Source organism: Trachemys scripta, chromosome 7 (genome assembly GCF_013100865.1).
Source record: "Trachemys scripta elegans isolate TJP31775 chromosome 7, CAS_Tse_1.0, whole genome shotgun sequence".
NCBI classification, from domain to species: Eukaryota; Metazoa; Chordata; order Testudines; family Emydidae; genus Trachemys; species Trachemys scripta.
In genome coordinates, this window is record NC_048304.1 from 83,053,945 (window position 1) to 83,069,593 (window position 15,649).

Below are 15,649 nucleotides of genomic sequence, written 5' to 3' on the forward strand. Positions count from 1 at the left end.
CCAGGTCCCTTCCAGTCCTATGATTCTGAGATTCCCCCATAAAAGGGGGGGGGGGGGGGGGGGTGAAGTTGCATAATTATTCTGTAATTGTTAGGAGTGATTATCCCCGTTTTTACCCAACCGTGTCATCTTAAAAATCCTACCACCATGCACAGCCCTTTATCTCATTCACAGTGTTTGCTGAGGCACTCAAGTGTTACTACCTTTACAAAAAGAGTATTAATAATGGATTATAAAAAAGAACTGTGCTCTGAATGTACATGTGCATGCATGTATGTGGGTGCTTGTCCATGATCTTCAGAGTAAAATCACTTTTTGATCCTGAAGGAAAAGATGCTAAAAAAATAGGGTGGCTGACTTGTAACCCATTGGTGGTTGATTTTCAAAGGCAGAAATGGCAGTGAGGTGCCTAATTCCTACTGATTTCACTGCTCTACAGTCAAAATGCTTCTGAAATAAATGTAGTCAGACTTTACTAATTCTGGGTCACTGAGAACGAAAATGATGCTTAAAATTGTTGATTGGCTCTAGTTTTCAAAATATGCTATTGGGTCAGTATATACGACCCTTGACTTGGGAATGGCAGAGGATAAGAAAGTTATAAAGGGAAGGGATCTCAGTTTAAACCAGAAATGACTAAAATACATCTTTGACTGGATCTATGAATAAATCTATGACTGGGTTTGGACAGTACTTGCTTTTTAGGCAAAACAATGAATGATGCAATCTGAAGCTGGTATTGCGTCATACATGATATGAATTGCATCATGTTATTCCTAGAAATCATGGATGATGCAATCATAACGAAGCTTACATCACTCTGCTGAACAAATTGCCCTATATCAGCTCTAGATTTTGATTTTGCACAGGGACACATTTCTGTTTAGCCAAAGTGAGCAGAGATGCCTCGTACTTGTGTGAACAGTGCAGATAACTTCTACTATGTTTGTGGTGAAGTGACTTTTGGATCACAAAAGCGCAGTATAACCACTATGGTTAAGAAAGCCTATCACCTTTATTTTGGCTGCAAAATTGGAGATCAGGACAAGAGATGGGCCCCACACATATGCTGCAACACTTGTGCAACAAATCTTCGCCAGTGGTTGAACAGGAAAAGGAAATCTATGCCTTTTGCAGTGCCAATGATTTGGAGAGCGCCAACAGATCATACCAGCAATTGTTACTTCTGCATGGTGCCTCCAGTTGGGAAAGGTGTGTCAAAGAAGAAAAAGTGGACTGTGCATTGTCCAAACATTCCATTAGCTATACGCCCAGTACCCCATGGAGAAGGAGTGCCGGTTCCTGATGCACCAGAATCATTCTCACTTGAGTCAGACGAGGAAGAGGATGAAACTTCTGGTCCTGAACCATCAATGTCACAGGATCCACATTTTCTCCCATCCTCCTCCTCTGAACCACACCTCACAACACAAAGTGAACTGAATGACCTTGTCAGGGATTTGGAACTACCCAGGAGTAAGGCAGAGCTGTTGGGCTCCAGACTACAGCAGTGGAATCTCCTGACAGGTGATGTTAGGGTTTCCATGTTCCGTGACCGTCAAAAGGATCTTGTCCCATTCTTCTTCATGGAAGGTGATCTTGTAGCCTGCAACAACATCGATGGTGTGATGGCAGCCCTCCACATCGTTCACGATCCAGATGAGTGGAGATTGTTCATTGATTCATCGAAGACGAGTCTTAACTTAAACTTAAAACGAGCTGTTTTACTGCATAATGGCAATGTTTTGCCATTAATTCCAGTTGGTCATGCAGTCCATATGAAGGAAACCTATGACAACATGAAACAACTTTTGAGGTGCATAAACTATGACCAACATCAGTGGCAGCTCTGTGGCGATTTGAAGGTTGTTGCTCTCTTGCTTGGTCTGCAGACTGGATACACAAAGTACTGCTGTTTTCTCTGGGAATGGGATAGTCGTGCAAGAGATTCCCATTACATCAAGAAAGATTGGCCACTCGGACAGTCATTGGAGTCTGGGAGGAAAAGTGTTCAGCATCCACCACTTGTTGAATCAAGGAAGATTTTGTTACCACCCTTACACATCAAGCTGGGTCTGATGAAGAACTTTGTCAAGGCCATTGACAAAACACAAGCAGCTTTCAAGTACCTCCGTGGAAAATTTCCAAGGTTAAGTGAAGCTAAGATAAAGGAAGGTGTCTTTGTTGGTCCTCAGATTCGTGAACTTCTTTGAGAGGATGCATTTGACCATGCACTGCGTGGCAAGGAAAAGACAGCATGGAAAGCCTTCCTTTTAGTGGAAATAAATTTTCTCGGAAACAACAAGGCAGACAACTACAGGTTGTTGGTGGAAAACTTCCTCAAGGCATACAAAAGCCTTGGTTGCAACTTGTCACTAAAGATACATTTTTTGCACTCTCATCTAGATTTTTTTCCACCGAACTGCGGAGCAGTGAGCGACGAGCACGGCGAGTGATTTCACCAGGACATTGCAACAATGGAGAAACGCTATCAGGGCAAATGGAGCCCATCAAGGCTTGCAGACTATTGCTGGACAGTGACAAGAGATGCTCCATTTAATGAATACAAGAGACAAGCCAAGAAGCGCTGAGTAGACACTGAATAGGACTAAACTATGTACAGAATAGTTTTTTGCCTTTTGTTTCATCATAAATTTTATTTATATAACCCATTTGCTGATTTTTAAAGTGTTACATGAACAGGACAGGTGAAATATTATCATGTAAAGCAACCATAAACACATGAAAAGACCTACGTTTACAATTTATGATTAAAACTCTATCTACACAATATACCTAGACATAAACTGTAAAAACTTAAATATCTTAGAAACAGTAGCCAATCAGTTGTTTTAATTGTCATATTTGAATTCAGCACATCAAAATACATAATAAATAGCACATTTTATCTCTGAAGCAGACGATTTCTCAAAAATTGTAGACCAGTGTTTTCAGTGAGAGGTGCCCAACAGCTATTTGTGCCTTTGAAAAACTACCTCATTCCTCTTAAGTGGTATTCATCGCAATCACAGAAGGGCTCAAGATGCAAAATTTGGATTTGGATTCCAATCAGAACCTCCCTCCCAATTAAGGGTGTTTGGGCTTTTCTCCAGAGCTAATCTCTAACAATCTGGTTCATTTGTAAGACTAAAAATCCAAAAGTATACACAGTATCTCCTAACCAAAAGTTGCTGTTGTGTTTGTATGAACACAGTGACCAGCTAGCCCTTCTCCAGGTTAGAAGAATTCTGCAGCAGCTTGGATTGGACAGCACTTGTGATGACAGCATTATCGTAAAGGAGGTGTGTGGTGCTGTTTCAAAGAGAGCAGCCCAGCTATGTGGAGCAGGACTAGCTGCTATCGTAGAGAAGAAGAGAGAAAACAGAAATCTAGAGCACTTGAAAATCACTGTTGGAGTGGATGGAACTTTATACAAACTACACCCGCAGTGAGTACTTTGTTCCTCCTTTGCTTTAGTGTTGACTTAAGAGTCCATTAAGAAAACAAACAAAACTGTGTTCAGTAGTCTGTTTAGATTATAGAAAATGAAAGATTATCCTCAAGAAATGAATGTGTATCCCTGCAGTTGACTTATTAATTTGGGCTAAGGATTGAAAATTGCCAAGAGAGAGGCTCAAAGCCAGGGCCGGCTCTAAGTTTTTTGCTGCCCCAAGCAAAAAAAATTTTGGCTGCCCCCTCCCCCCACTGCACCCTCCTGCCGCCCCAGCCCTGGGTCACTGGTAACTCACTCCCCGGGCTGGTCATTCAGCAGGAATTTTAGATGTGCACAGAACACAGACAGGATTGGTTCCCATATGGTTACAGAACTGCAGTAAAGTGGAACAATTTTCAGCTTGTGTGATTGAAGTCTATCTGGATGCGCCTTTATTATTCTTTTGTTCCATTCTTTGTTTCTATGGGGAATTTGCTAATGCAATATCACTTTCTTCCTTTTAAACAAATAAAACTAAAACTTAATAATAATAATAAAAAAGGCAATGGCTGTTGAAAATAGCAATTCCAGTCCTACTAACCACTGGGAAGCATTTCTTGCTCAATTTATTCTACTTTTTCCTACAGCAAGTTACAGTGGATCAGTATGTTTGATTTGGGAGAAATGAAGTAACAGCTGCCCAAATTGAGCTTGAGCACTCCTGAATTTTGAGGGTGTTCAAATCTGGAAGGCAGGTGCTACATTCCCTTTCTGAATATTAGCTAAATCTGGAAAAGAAAAGTCAATTTCTGCTTCCATGGCTCAAAAGTGTAAATCCTCTTACGTGCCTGATACTGTATCTAAAGCTGCCCAGTCTAGTAGAGCCTCCCCTCCCTTACTTTTCATTTTAAATTCTAGTGGGATCCACGTACCTGCCTTGCTAGGCTTCAGATAGAGAGGTGCAATGTCCATTTAGTCCACCCAATTCTTTCTTTGGGGGAGAGCCCAGGGCTGGTGCGGCAGGAGGTGCAGGTGCGGGGGTGGGGAGGGAAAGAGCCCAGGCTGGGGTGGCAGGAGGTTCAGGTGGGGGCCAGAGCTGGGGCGGCAGGCAGTGCGGGTGTCGGGGGGGGGGGTGAGCCCAGGGCTGGGGTGGGGGGGGGTGGGGGGGGGGAGAGAACCCAGGGCTGGGGTGGCAGGAGGTGCAGGTGCGGGGGAAGAGCCCAGGCTGGGCGGCAGGAGGTGCAGGTGGGGGCCAGAGCTGGGATGGCAGGAGATGCGGGTGTGTGTGGGGGAGAAGATCCCTGGGCTGGGGTGGCAGGAGATGCGGGTGGGGGGAAGAGCCCAGGGCTGGGGTGGCAGGAGGTGCGGGTGGGGGGGGGGGAAGAGCCCAGGGCTGGGGTGGCAGGAGGTGCGGGTGGGGGCCAGAGTTGGGGCAGCAGGGGGTGTGGGCGGGGGAGAGTGCAGGGCTGGGGCAACACAGGGGTGTGGCGGGAGCCCAGGGCTGAGGTGGGGGGCGGCAAAAAACCTAGAGCTGGCTCTGTTCCTACCATTTACAGCAAGCTGCAGCATGAGGTTTCAGTTTTACACTCCTTCCCCCTCCCTTTCCTGTTAATTGCGGCCAAGGGAATGCTGGGAAATGTAGTTCTTTCCCTGCTCCAGGGCTGGCTCTATAGGCAGGGAGCTAACCAAGGAACTACAGCTCCCAGGGCTCCCTGTTGGTTCTCAGCTCTCATGCTGGATTCTTGCACCCCTGCAAATTTGCCGCCCCAAGCACCTGCTTGCTTTGCTGGTGCCTAGAACTGGCCCTGCTCAAAGCAGTGCCTTCTTGTACTTTATTAGATCAAAGGAGCCTGACTGAAGAAAGGGAAACTTGCTGCTGAGGTTGTAATGATTGATTCTGAGTTAAACAGAAGAGCTAGTTTCCAATGTTTTAGCTTCCACAGCAAGCAAGCAATGAAGGTTTATCTTTTTAGTTAAATACATTTAGAAACTACCTAAACTCTTTTTATACAGTATAAATGGTAAGTCAACTCTATTCTTGTGCCAAGCCAACAGCTGCATCTGTCAAAGACTGTGTACCTTTCTGGTTCATTTAGCACATATATTATCCTTAACATTTCCTTTTTTATGGCCTTTTTGGATGCTTAAAATGTATTAAAATTCCAGTTAGGGGGAGAAACCCGCCTCCCCTCCCCCCAAAATCTCAGTCAAAAGGAAATCTTCATGCTGGAAACCTGTAACGGAAGAAGTTTCTAATGGTTCTAAATGAATCTTTGGCATTTTGGACCTTTAATATTTTTGGTGATGGCTTTGTCCAAATTTTTGCCAGAGAGGTGGCCTTGTTCAAATGGAAGATTATGTTAGTTGCTGAGGTTACATCCATGTTCCATGAATGAGGTCTAACGAGGGTAGAGGAAGGTGTAGAATTTGCTGCCAAAGTAGCCGCATCAGAAGACCCACTTTGCAGAAGGAAGACTGCGTATCATCCTCAATAGTTTTTAAAATATGAGGTTTCTCTGCTATCTTCAGTTCATGATGGTAGGAAAGATAGGAAAACCGAAAATGAAAACTGTGACCAAGATGGGGAAGTGCCACTTTTTTTGTTTGCAGTTAAAATGTTTCCAGATTACATTAACTTTTCACACATTTTATAGAGAGGAATTTATAGTTGCCATCTCCCAACTGACCAACTTAGGCTATGGAAATGTTTCCATAGATTTAACTACTTTCTTTTGGCATCTCTTCTTCCCTTCTTTTCTCTTCTGAATCACCTGCAGTACAAATTCCTGCATTAGCTCCTGATGGGACTTCATCATCAGAACCCCTTGGCACCTAAAAAGCTCCATGTTCACTATTGCACCACTTGGAACAGGCAAAGTGAAATTCCCATAAAGTACAATGGGTGAGATGGCAAAGAGCTGGCTAGACTAGTGGCTCCACAGAAGGCCTCAGTGCTTCTTTATATGAAAGGAATTTGGAACCCAGTGTTGCCTGCTGCTGTATGCTAGAGAGAGAACCATCATTAAGTGACATATGGTTCTCTCTGAGGAAATGGGTCCTCTTCTCTCACAATCTCACAAGATGGAAGAACTTGTTTCTGTTTTCTGTTGTAGGAGGCAGAACATACTGAAGGGACGGGGAGGGGAGAACCAATGGAGGATGTTGATTGATGTGCTGTCTTATTTGTTTGGCCCCTTGCTTCCTAGAGGTGAAACAAACCTTTTTTTAGTCTGGGTTAGTGAAGAAAGGATGTGAACAACATGGATACACTCAGGATCCTGTATACCTGGGGGTACATTATGGTGGTCGTGTATGATAATCATTAGCATAAAATCAGCAAACTAAAAATTTCAGAATACACTACATTAAATAAGTGGTGATTTAAATAATTTATAAACAAGTAGAAATGATCACTCCATTTACACATTGTAACATGTTTTTGTTTTACTTTTAGTTTTTCTGGGATTTTACGGGAAACAGTGAAAGAAATGGCACCTCAGTGTGATGTGACTTTCATGCTGTCTGAAGATGGAAGTGGAAAGGGAGCTGCCCTAATTACTGCTGTGGCAAAAAGATTGCATAATGTTGGAGAAAATTAAAAACAAAGACAAATATTTAAGTACAGCTTTACAAGTGCATTAGAGATTTGCTCAGTGACTATACAAAATAACTTGGGTGGAGACCAACAAGAAATACCCACTATTAGCCAGCAGCTAGACTAGAACCGCCACCAGTGCAGAACAAGTCAAATCTTTGACCCACCATAACTTGGGTGGAGGTTGGGGTGTCCTGATGCTAGTTAGCACTGTGTTCTGGGATACCACAATAGACTCATTGCTGCAACAAGACCGAATGCCATACATAGTGATATACAGCAGGTCACATAAATGTAATTTCCCCCCCCCCAATCAGCTTTTGAAGTGCTTAATTGATCTCCTGCCCCACTAATGTTATCCTGTGAGTTTGTCACCCAGTTTTTCAGGGTTTTAGGGTTTTTTAGCCTTAGCTTGGTCTGCCTCAGTGGGTATCGAGATTCTGGTACTGTACATCTCTAGTGGGTATATTTGTTCATTTTTGTTTTTTAAAATAGATATACAAATTGGAATAAATTAATTAACTTTGTCCAATGAAACATTATGTTCAATGAAACATGTATTACTACTAGGGCTGTCAAGTGATTTAAAAAATTAATCTCGATTAGTCGCATGATTGAAAAAATTAATTGAAAGATTAAAAAAATAATCAGACTGTTAACCAATAATAGAATACCATTTATTTAAATATTTGATTGTTTTCTACATTTCAAATATATTGATTTCAATTACAATGCAGAATACTAAGTGTACAGTGTTCAATTTATATTTATTTTTGATTACAAAAGTGCTATGCGAATGCCTGTTCTCACTTTCAGGTGACGTAAATAAGAAGTGGGCAGCATTATTTCTCGTAAATGTAAACAAACTTGTTTTTCTTAGCGATTGGCTGAACAAGAAGTAGGACTGAGTGGACATGTAGGCTCTAAAGTTTTACATTATTTTGTTTGAGTGCAGTTATGTAACAAAAAAAAAGTTACATTTGTAAGTTGCACTTTCACGATAAAGAGATTGCACTTCAGTATTTGTATGAGGTGAATTAAAAATACTATTTCTTTTGTTTATCATTTTTACAGTGCAAATATTTGTAATAAAAATAATATAAAGTGAGCACTGTATACTTTGTATTTGAAATCAATATATTTGAAAATGTAGAAAAACATCAAAAAATATTTAATATTTAATACATTTCAATTTGGGCCTTTTTCTTATATAGAATTTGTATTCTATTGTTTAACAGCGCAATTAAAATTGCGATTAATCGCTATTAATGTTTTAATCACAATCTTTTGAGTTAATTGCGTGAGTTAACTGCAAGTAATGGACAGCCCTAATTACTACATTTTTTACTGTCTTGGTTCCAGACTAGTTGTAATACAGTGCACCCCACATACGGTGGACATTATTAGAAAGTGGATGTACTGTAGAAAAATCAGCTGCAGCGCATAGGAGAGTGTACTCTCAGCTGTTTCTTGGTCTCAGGTTCTTTCATGGCCTGGGGCCCTTATTTATAGCCTCTACCTGGGAATCAGATCCAATCACAAAATGCTGTCTTGCTGGATTGGCCAATTCCCAGCACCTGCCTGCTGGGCTTCTCTTCAGAACATGGCTGACTGCTCCCTGTAAGGTGATCAGATAGCAAGTGTGAAAAATTGGGACAGGGGTGGAGGGTAATAGATGCTTACATAAGAAAAAGGCCCAAATATCTGGACTGTCCCTATAAAATTGGGACATCTGGTCACCCTAGCTCCCTGCCCCCCAACCTTTAAAGGGACAGACCACCCCATTACACCTCTTTTTTAATCTCCGTGTCCCAGGAATGTTTTCTAGAATGAGGCCACATTAATTTCTCTAGTTCTTGTTTTCCTTCTTGTCTTTCCTCCCAATCAATTTTTAAAAATCAGATTGTTTCCATGTTGTGGAAATGTTTCTCTTTCCATCTTTCTTAGTCCCCTGGCTGCTGATCTGCATGTCTCCAATCATGCTAAATTAATTCTTGTGGGAACAGCATGTTTTGTTGCTCACTCCAAAAGTGACTCTTCAATGACATGGGATGAGCAGCAGACACACAGGCTGATGTGAACTTTTTAAACCTATCGGTAGTACTTGAGCTCAGCAGGCGGGCAGTTGATAAAGATGGTTTATTAATGGGCAAGGGCCAACGAGCGGGGGATGAAACAGGAATGCCTGTTTTATATTTATCAGTGGGACATGGACAGTAAAATAGGCTGAGATTTATAGACATCTTGAAAATAGTCAATACCCTTGGGTGTGACTTAAAAAAAATCACACTCTTATTTAATGGATTGCTGAATGAAATGAAATAATATGTAGCACAAAGAATCAAAATGGCAAACCTCTGGTTTCCAATCTCAGCTGCTTCCATACCCTCTCAATCCTCTGTTCACATATGTTCCTGTGTACTTGTGTTGGGAGCACAGCAAGACACAGCATTTGTGCTGACAGCAGGATGCCTGTAGCAGACATACTCTAGGGGCTTGGATGCATCCATAACTATTGTGTACTGTCTTAAATAGTTGGCTTCATGTTAACAATAATATAAAAACTGAAATAAGACTGAAAATTTAAGCCTAGCAACAATGAATCACATTTTTTAAGATACATTCACTTTATATTGTTTATTTTTTAAAAGCTGGTCAATAGCATCTTTCACTGTGACATATTGCAATTACCGAATGCATGAAAAAAATAAAACAAATTAATGAAATTGAAAATGATTTTCACTTGCTGAAGAGCTAATATATCATTTTTGTTTCTGGGCTAGCTGGAGAAGGTAAATGCATATTTAATATTTAAGAACAGACTACTCACGCAATCATATTACAAACAGAAGCGTATGCATCACATGCATATTTTCATGATCTCTTACAAGTAGTTTAATAATTTTACATTTATTTTCATTATACCTTTCTTCAGATTTAACAATACCACTTGATCAGATTTTCCCATGAAATACTGCCTCTTCAGAGAAAATTACTTTTAGTAAGTAAAATAAGTAGGTACTATTTGGAACCAACTTTTTCAAAGCAATGAGCAGTGTAAATCATGTGGTGATGAGCATCTTAGAAAAACATTAGATAGGGTGAGTGGGTTTCTTCTTTCAAAGCTATAGGTACTAATTCAAACATACTGTATAGTACTCCCTACTGAAAAAAGGTGGGCAGTTGGAAACTAGTGACCTGCATCAAATCTTTTTTATATACATTCAAATGTTGCTACAGGAATAATGACATGATCCCTGCATAGCCAATTTTAACTTCAATAGCAATCCCACAACATCAGCTGACTCAAAAGTATCCTGGCTATATATGAGGATGAATATTTGATTTGTATTAGTTTTGTATAGGAATACTAGCAATTGTCAGGCCATAATGTTAGCGTGAATATTTAAAAACAAGTAGGTATTAACTGGGGAAAATAGAAATGGTCAATGCTGCCACATCCTGAGTCCACACCCAACGCGGGATCAGAGGAATTAAAATGACTGCGGCCTTTAGGGAAAGAATTGCAATGTTCCCCTGACAATGCTGGGACCTGATAGCTCCTCTATTGGGTCCTGCTAAACTCTCGTACAAACGGACTTAAACTCGTATTTATGTCCCAGAGTGAAGAATGCTCTTGTGAGAAGTGCAGTGTGTTCTGGACTATCGGTACTGGGGAAACCCCAAAGTGCAGAGGAATCTGAATGGAGCTGTGGGACTCAGTGGAAAAGCTACTGGCTCCCACTGGAGGGAGATGGGTCTTGGCCGGCTCCCACTGTCATTGTGAAGAGGGGGGATTCATTATAATCTCCTCAGAGAGGGGAGATATATAGGGGAGTCTAGTGGTATATGATACATTCCTAGGTTTAAAGAATCACTTTTAGAGATCCCCTATTTTATTTATACAACTGTTGGTTTGATTTCTATTAAAATATGTAGGATTTTCCTGTAAAATTATAGGTAATATTCATTTATTTAAAAAAAACCTAACAGTCCCTTTAATCCATTAAAGATGATGATAGAGATGTGTGTACCGGCAATGGGCATATTACTTTGTTGGGAAGTAGGAGCCTAAGGGTTGATCTACACAGTTTGAGTCCCAATTTAACAAAATCAATATAGTCAAACTGGTGCAAAACCTTTATATGGACACTCTTATTTTAGATTAGAAAAGTCCTATTTCACTCTTTTTTGTATATAAATAAGCCCTTAGAAACTGGAGCTGAGTAGCGTACACCTCAGCTGCAGTGTGTTTTTCCTGTAATATGTTAGGCCAACAATATGAAATTTTTGTGGCTTCATTTTACACTTAGTGTAGGTGTTGCGGAATCCGACCATGTGATCACAAAATGCTGCTCACACAGTAAATGGAAATCATTGTCTAAAGATATCTCAAAATGACAAGGACACTGTTCTAGTCCACATTTAGTCTAACCTTCATTTAAGCAGCAGGGACACAGTGAATCCAAACACTGCCCACACAGATATGATAAAACGTCAGCAGAAGAATGATATGTCATAGCAGCAGGGGAGGTTCTGATTTTTGAAGGTGGGTAGGGAAATAACAAGGTTCTGCTGTGCAGTCTCTCGCTCTCTCTATCTTTCTCTAAAGAGATGAGGATTGGCAACTATTGGGCTATGGAAAGGCGAGGCGAGGTACTTCACAGTGATTTCCTAAAGAGCCTGCTAGCTACAGCTTTTAGGATCTATACACTTCATTACTTTCAGCTTACTCTAAAATAAGATAAATTCTTCTATAACCAGCTAACAATATGGTACATTGTTTCTGATAATGCCAACTTAAAACGTGAAAGGAATGTTGCAAACTTGCAGTCTCACATGTACATGTTTTAAGAAGCTGAACTAGTCTCTAAGGTGCCACAAGTACTCCTGTTCTTCTTTTTGTAAAATCCTTTACACAGCACACACAGCAATACAGTCTTTTGCTTTAGCTGGGATTTAAAATAAGAAAACTTCAGATGAATATCTGTTACCCAGTACACAGTACATTGAAAAAGTATGCAAATTAATTATGTATATAATTAGCATATAAACTCTTGCAGCAGTTTTGCAATAAAGTGAGTTACTTCAAGTTGTGTCTGTGTTTTGTGCTTCCTTCATTCTGTTTTTTTACCATTCAATATCTTTGTGGGGTTTTTTTGCTTCAGGTTCTTTAGTGTATCTTCCCTCTGATTAATGTAGTTTGCATACTTTTTGAAATTGCCACTTTTTTTTCTTGGCGACAGGAGAGCTGACAATTGTAGGCTTGATGCAAAAATTACTGGGCGAGGTTCTATGGCTTGTGAAGGAGGTCAGACAAGATGAGCATCATAACTTCTTCTGGTCTCCAAACCTATGACTCTGTTAAAGAATGGTCTCAAAGATACCTTCCTCTCCCATTTCCCCCCTTCTCCTTGCTATTTATCCTGCCTTGCATGAATGGATGTACACTGGCTACCAGAAGGTTGTTACATTTGCTTCTGATTTAGAATCTAGAGTAAGCGGGTGTAATAGTTCACTACTGAGATGTTTCCCTTGGTAACTCTGACAAACCAGTGTTCAGAAGTAAATATAGGATCACTTCTAAATCCTTTAGAAATCCCTGATTATAGCAAATTACTGAATATATCATCTTGGGAGCTCAGTTTTATATAGGATTAGAATAATTGTATAAAGAAGCGTAGGGCCAAAATGTAGGGGTCCTCAAAACTTAATACAAGAAGAAATGTTTTCATGATGTTTCTTTAGATTTCAGTGAAAATACATGTTCCTGGGGGATTTAAACATTCCCCTGTGGTGTTAGGAACCCAAACACAATGGCAGTGAGAGAGACAAAGTTCTCACTTCCTGTTCCTGCGAAGGTGTCTCCTCCAGCGAGTTCTCTGGATGTGATGGTGGAAGAGTGAGTCTGTTTGGAAACCGATGCAGAAGTTACTGTGCACAGATTGGTGGATCTCGTGGTGATATCAGCTGATATTATGAGCTTTGTTCCTGTGGTGCCTGGGGGTTGGTGCCTGTAGGCTGGAGATACGGGGAAGCTGACGTGGGAAGTGTACTGGGAGTGGGGAAGGATTTGGGGTGAAGGGACAGATAATAGGTGTAGGTACTGAAAAGGGGGAAATTTGCTTTGCAGCTGCTGGCTATTGGGGAGCAACTGCCAACAGGAGCCTGTGGTATGAAGGTGGTGAAACTATGTCCCCTTATTCTGGGAAGTGGTTTGCAAAGCATGTCCACCATTTCAAACTCTGTATGGGGTCCTGAGGAGGGGCAGGAATGCAATGGAGCTCTGCCACAGTTGGGTTGTATCAGAAATTTAGGGGTAAAAGGCAGTTTAGCAGCAATACCTCTAGTGTCCCCTTCCTCTGTAAGTGGACGGGGGGTAATGCTGCGGTCTCCTCTGTTGCAGGGCTCCATTCACTTTAAGGGCCTCCACCCAGGGGAATATTAAAGGTATGAGTCTACCAGAGGGAAAAGTAGCTCAAAAGAAGCATTTTTTAGAATCTGAAGTGGGGTCTTCTGATTAGGGAGCACAAAATCCAGCTGTGAGTGAGCAATGAAGGAATAAATGACAGTAAGGAAAGAATTGAGCGGTCTGTTTCCAGACATGCGTCTCTTGAGGGGCTGCTTAGGAAGAAAACTTGTGCAGCCGTCAGTCCGTTAAGACCAGGCTTCTGGGGAAGATTCCTTGCAATGGAAACCTTATCCTAGGATGCCTTGGCAAAGATACGTGATTCAACTGCACTATGCAGGGGACACATGCAAATGTCTCACTAGGGATGTTGTTGCTGGAACTCTGTTAAAATATTTTAGGACTGTCTCCTGCACAACTGTAATCTGTGATACACCTGCCAGGTAGCAGAGAATTCAATGTCTGCTTTTACTCTTGTGGTGAAGTGGTATTTTTCTGGGAGCAGTTTGGAATTAGGGATTGGGATGATATAATAGCTGTTTCTTTATTCCAACCTTCCATTAAGCCTGTGACTATTTTTTTCATCTGGGTGGGATTACTGTAGGTATTACAGACAGCCATGCACTGGTTTTACCTGCAGCTCTACAGAACATTGGTGCAGCTGTGGTATGAGGAAGGGCACATACTATGGGTCTAATGCACACAAGACTGAAGAGACTTCATTAGATGCAAGATATGTGGCGGAAAAGTGGATGTGCTCATAGGCAGTGCCCAGAGGTGTGACACAGTAGGGAAAGACATTCCCAACCTCTTAAGGAATCTTCCTCCTTTCCTGAGCTGGGGGGTCAAAGGATTCCACACAGCACTGCAATGACGGATGAAAGCCCCATTTTGAGTGGCAGAGCCTCTCTACTTTTAGGGGGAAGGACCTTGACCTGTACTGATACAGGATTGAGTAGGGTGAGGAAATGGGAACCATTGAGAGCCAGGACAATAGAGATGGGGATATGAGCACTGGTAATGTGGGGGAGAATACTGGAAATGGGGAAGCAGAAACTATGGAAGGGACATCCACAGAAACAGCTGGTTATGCAGGAATCCCAGTTACCAGGAGAGACTGGCAGGCTATGGGTACAGCAGATGCTCTCGCTGGGGAGCAGGTTTTGATGTGCTCAGCTTCAGGAATGGAAAAATTTCTTGCAGTCAGACAGGGAAAAAGAGAATCCAAGGAGACTGCTGGGGTTACAGTAACTGGGGGTAGCCTACCAACTGTCTAAAACATGCAGCATTTTCATAATTCAAATGGATAACAGGTTCTCTGTATTAGGCATTGTTGCAGATCAAGGGGAGCAGGAAGAGAAGCCTGTGCTTGTAACATGCCCACATTCATTGTGGGAAAAGAACCAGGAGTTACTGAGCTTAAGCAACTTCTGAAAGAACTATCAGAGTTGGGATCAGGATCTGGGGACTCAGGAGGCCCCCAGTTGACAGACATGAACTAGCTAACAAGGAAAAATGGCTAAAGGAAAGAGTCGAGAGAGAGAGAGGGGTCAGTCAGGGGGGTTAGTAGCAGCGAGAAGGTGGTCCACTAAATGGGGATTGCAAGTACCTGTGACAATTTGGACCTGAGCTTTTGTATAAATGAGACTGAAAACTGCAACTTGGAACGTGAACTCTCTTAGGATGTGTGCTGGAAACAAATGATCCTTTCGTTTTTGGAGGGGCAGGATTTGGATCTAGTGGGAACCCAGGAAACAAGACTCTGTTCCAGGTATGACGTGGGAGCTCAGAGGAATTAGAGGAGAGGCCCACCTTTTTGGTCCACAGGGCCTGATACTTATATGGAGTAGAGGTACTGTTTTATATTTATGCAGCATCGGTGCAGAGGGTGGTAGAACTGCAGCTGGGGAGGTGTGTTTTTGTTGATTTCTGTTATTTGGGTTTGAGGTATCATTGTTTCACCATCTCTGACCCACAACATCAGAAGCAGGGGAAAGGTCTTTTTATAGAAGTTCCTACTATTTTTAATGATGTCTCGGCAGTTGTGTTTATGGGGATTTTAATTGTTTAGCTGCAGTGACTGACAGCAAAGCAACCTAGAGGGGTTACAAGCTGATGAAACTTACAAACTGTGTGTGTTGTTGGGTTAAAAATGTTTTTGGGCATCCTCATTTAAGAAGAAGGGGGCAGTTACATTTTTTAGAGGGTACTC

The 15,649-nt window shown here is 41.7% G+C and overlaps 1 protein-coding gene across 1 annotated transcript in view; it reads left to right on the top strand.

Annotated features, from left to right (window-relative positions):
* HKDC1 (hexokinase domain containing 1) overlaps nucleotides 1-7,654 on the top strand; it is a 43,945-nt gene extending 36,291 nt beyond the window's left edge. Inside the window, exons 17-18 of the mRNA XM_034777319.1 lie at nucleotides 3,215-3,448; nucleotides 6,888-7,654. Coding sequence (XP_034633210.1) covers nucleotides 3,215-3,448; nucleotides 6,888-7,032 — 379 coding nt within the window. The 3' untranslated portion in view covers nucleotides 7,033-7,654. The remainder of the gene's footprint in view (nucleotides 1-3,214; nucleotides 3,449-6,887) is intronic.
* The last annotated feature ends 7,995 nt before the right edge of the window (nucleotides 7,655-15,649 follow it).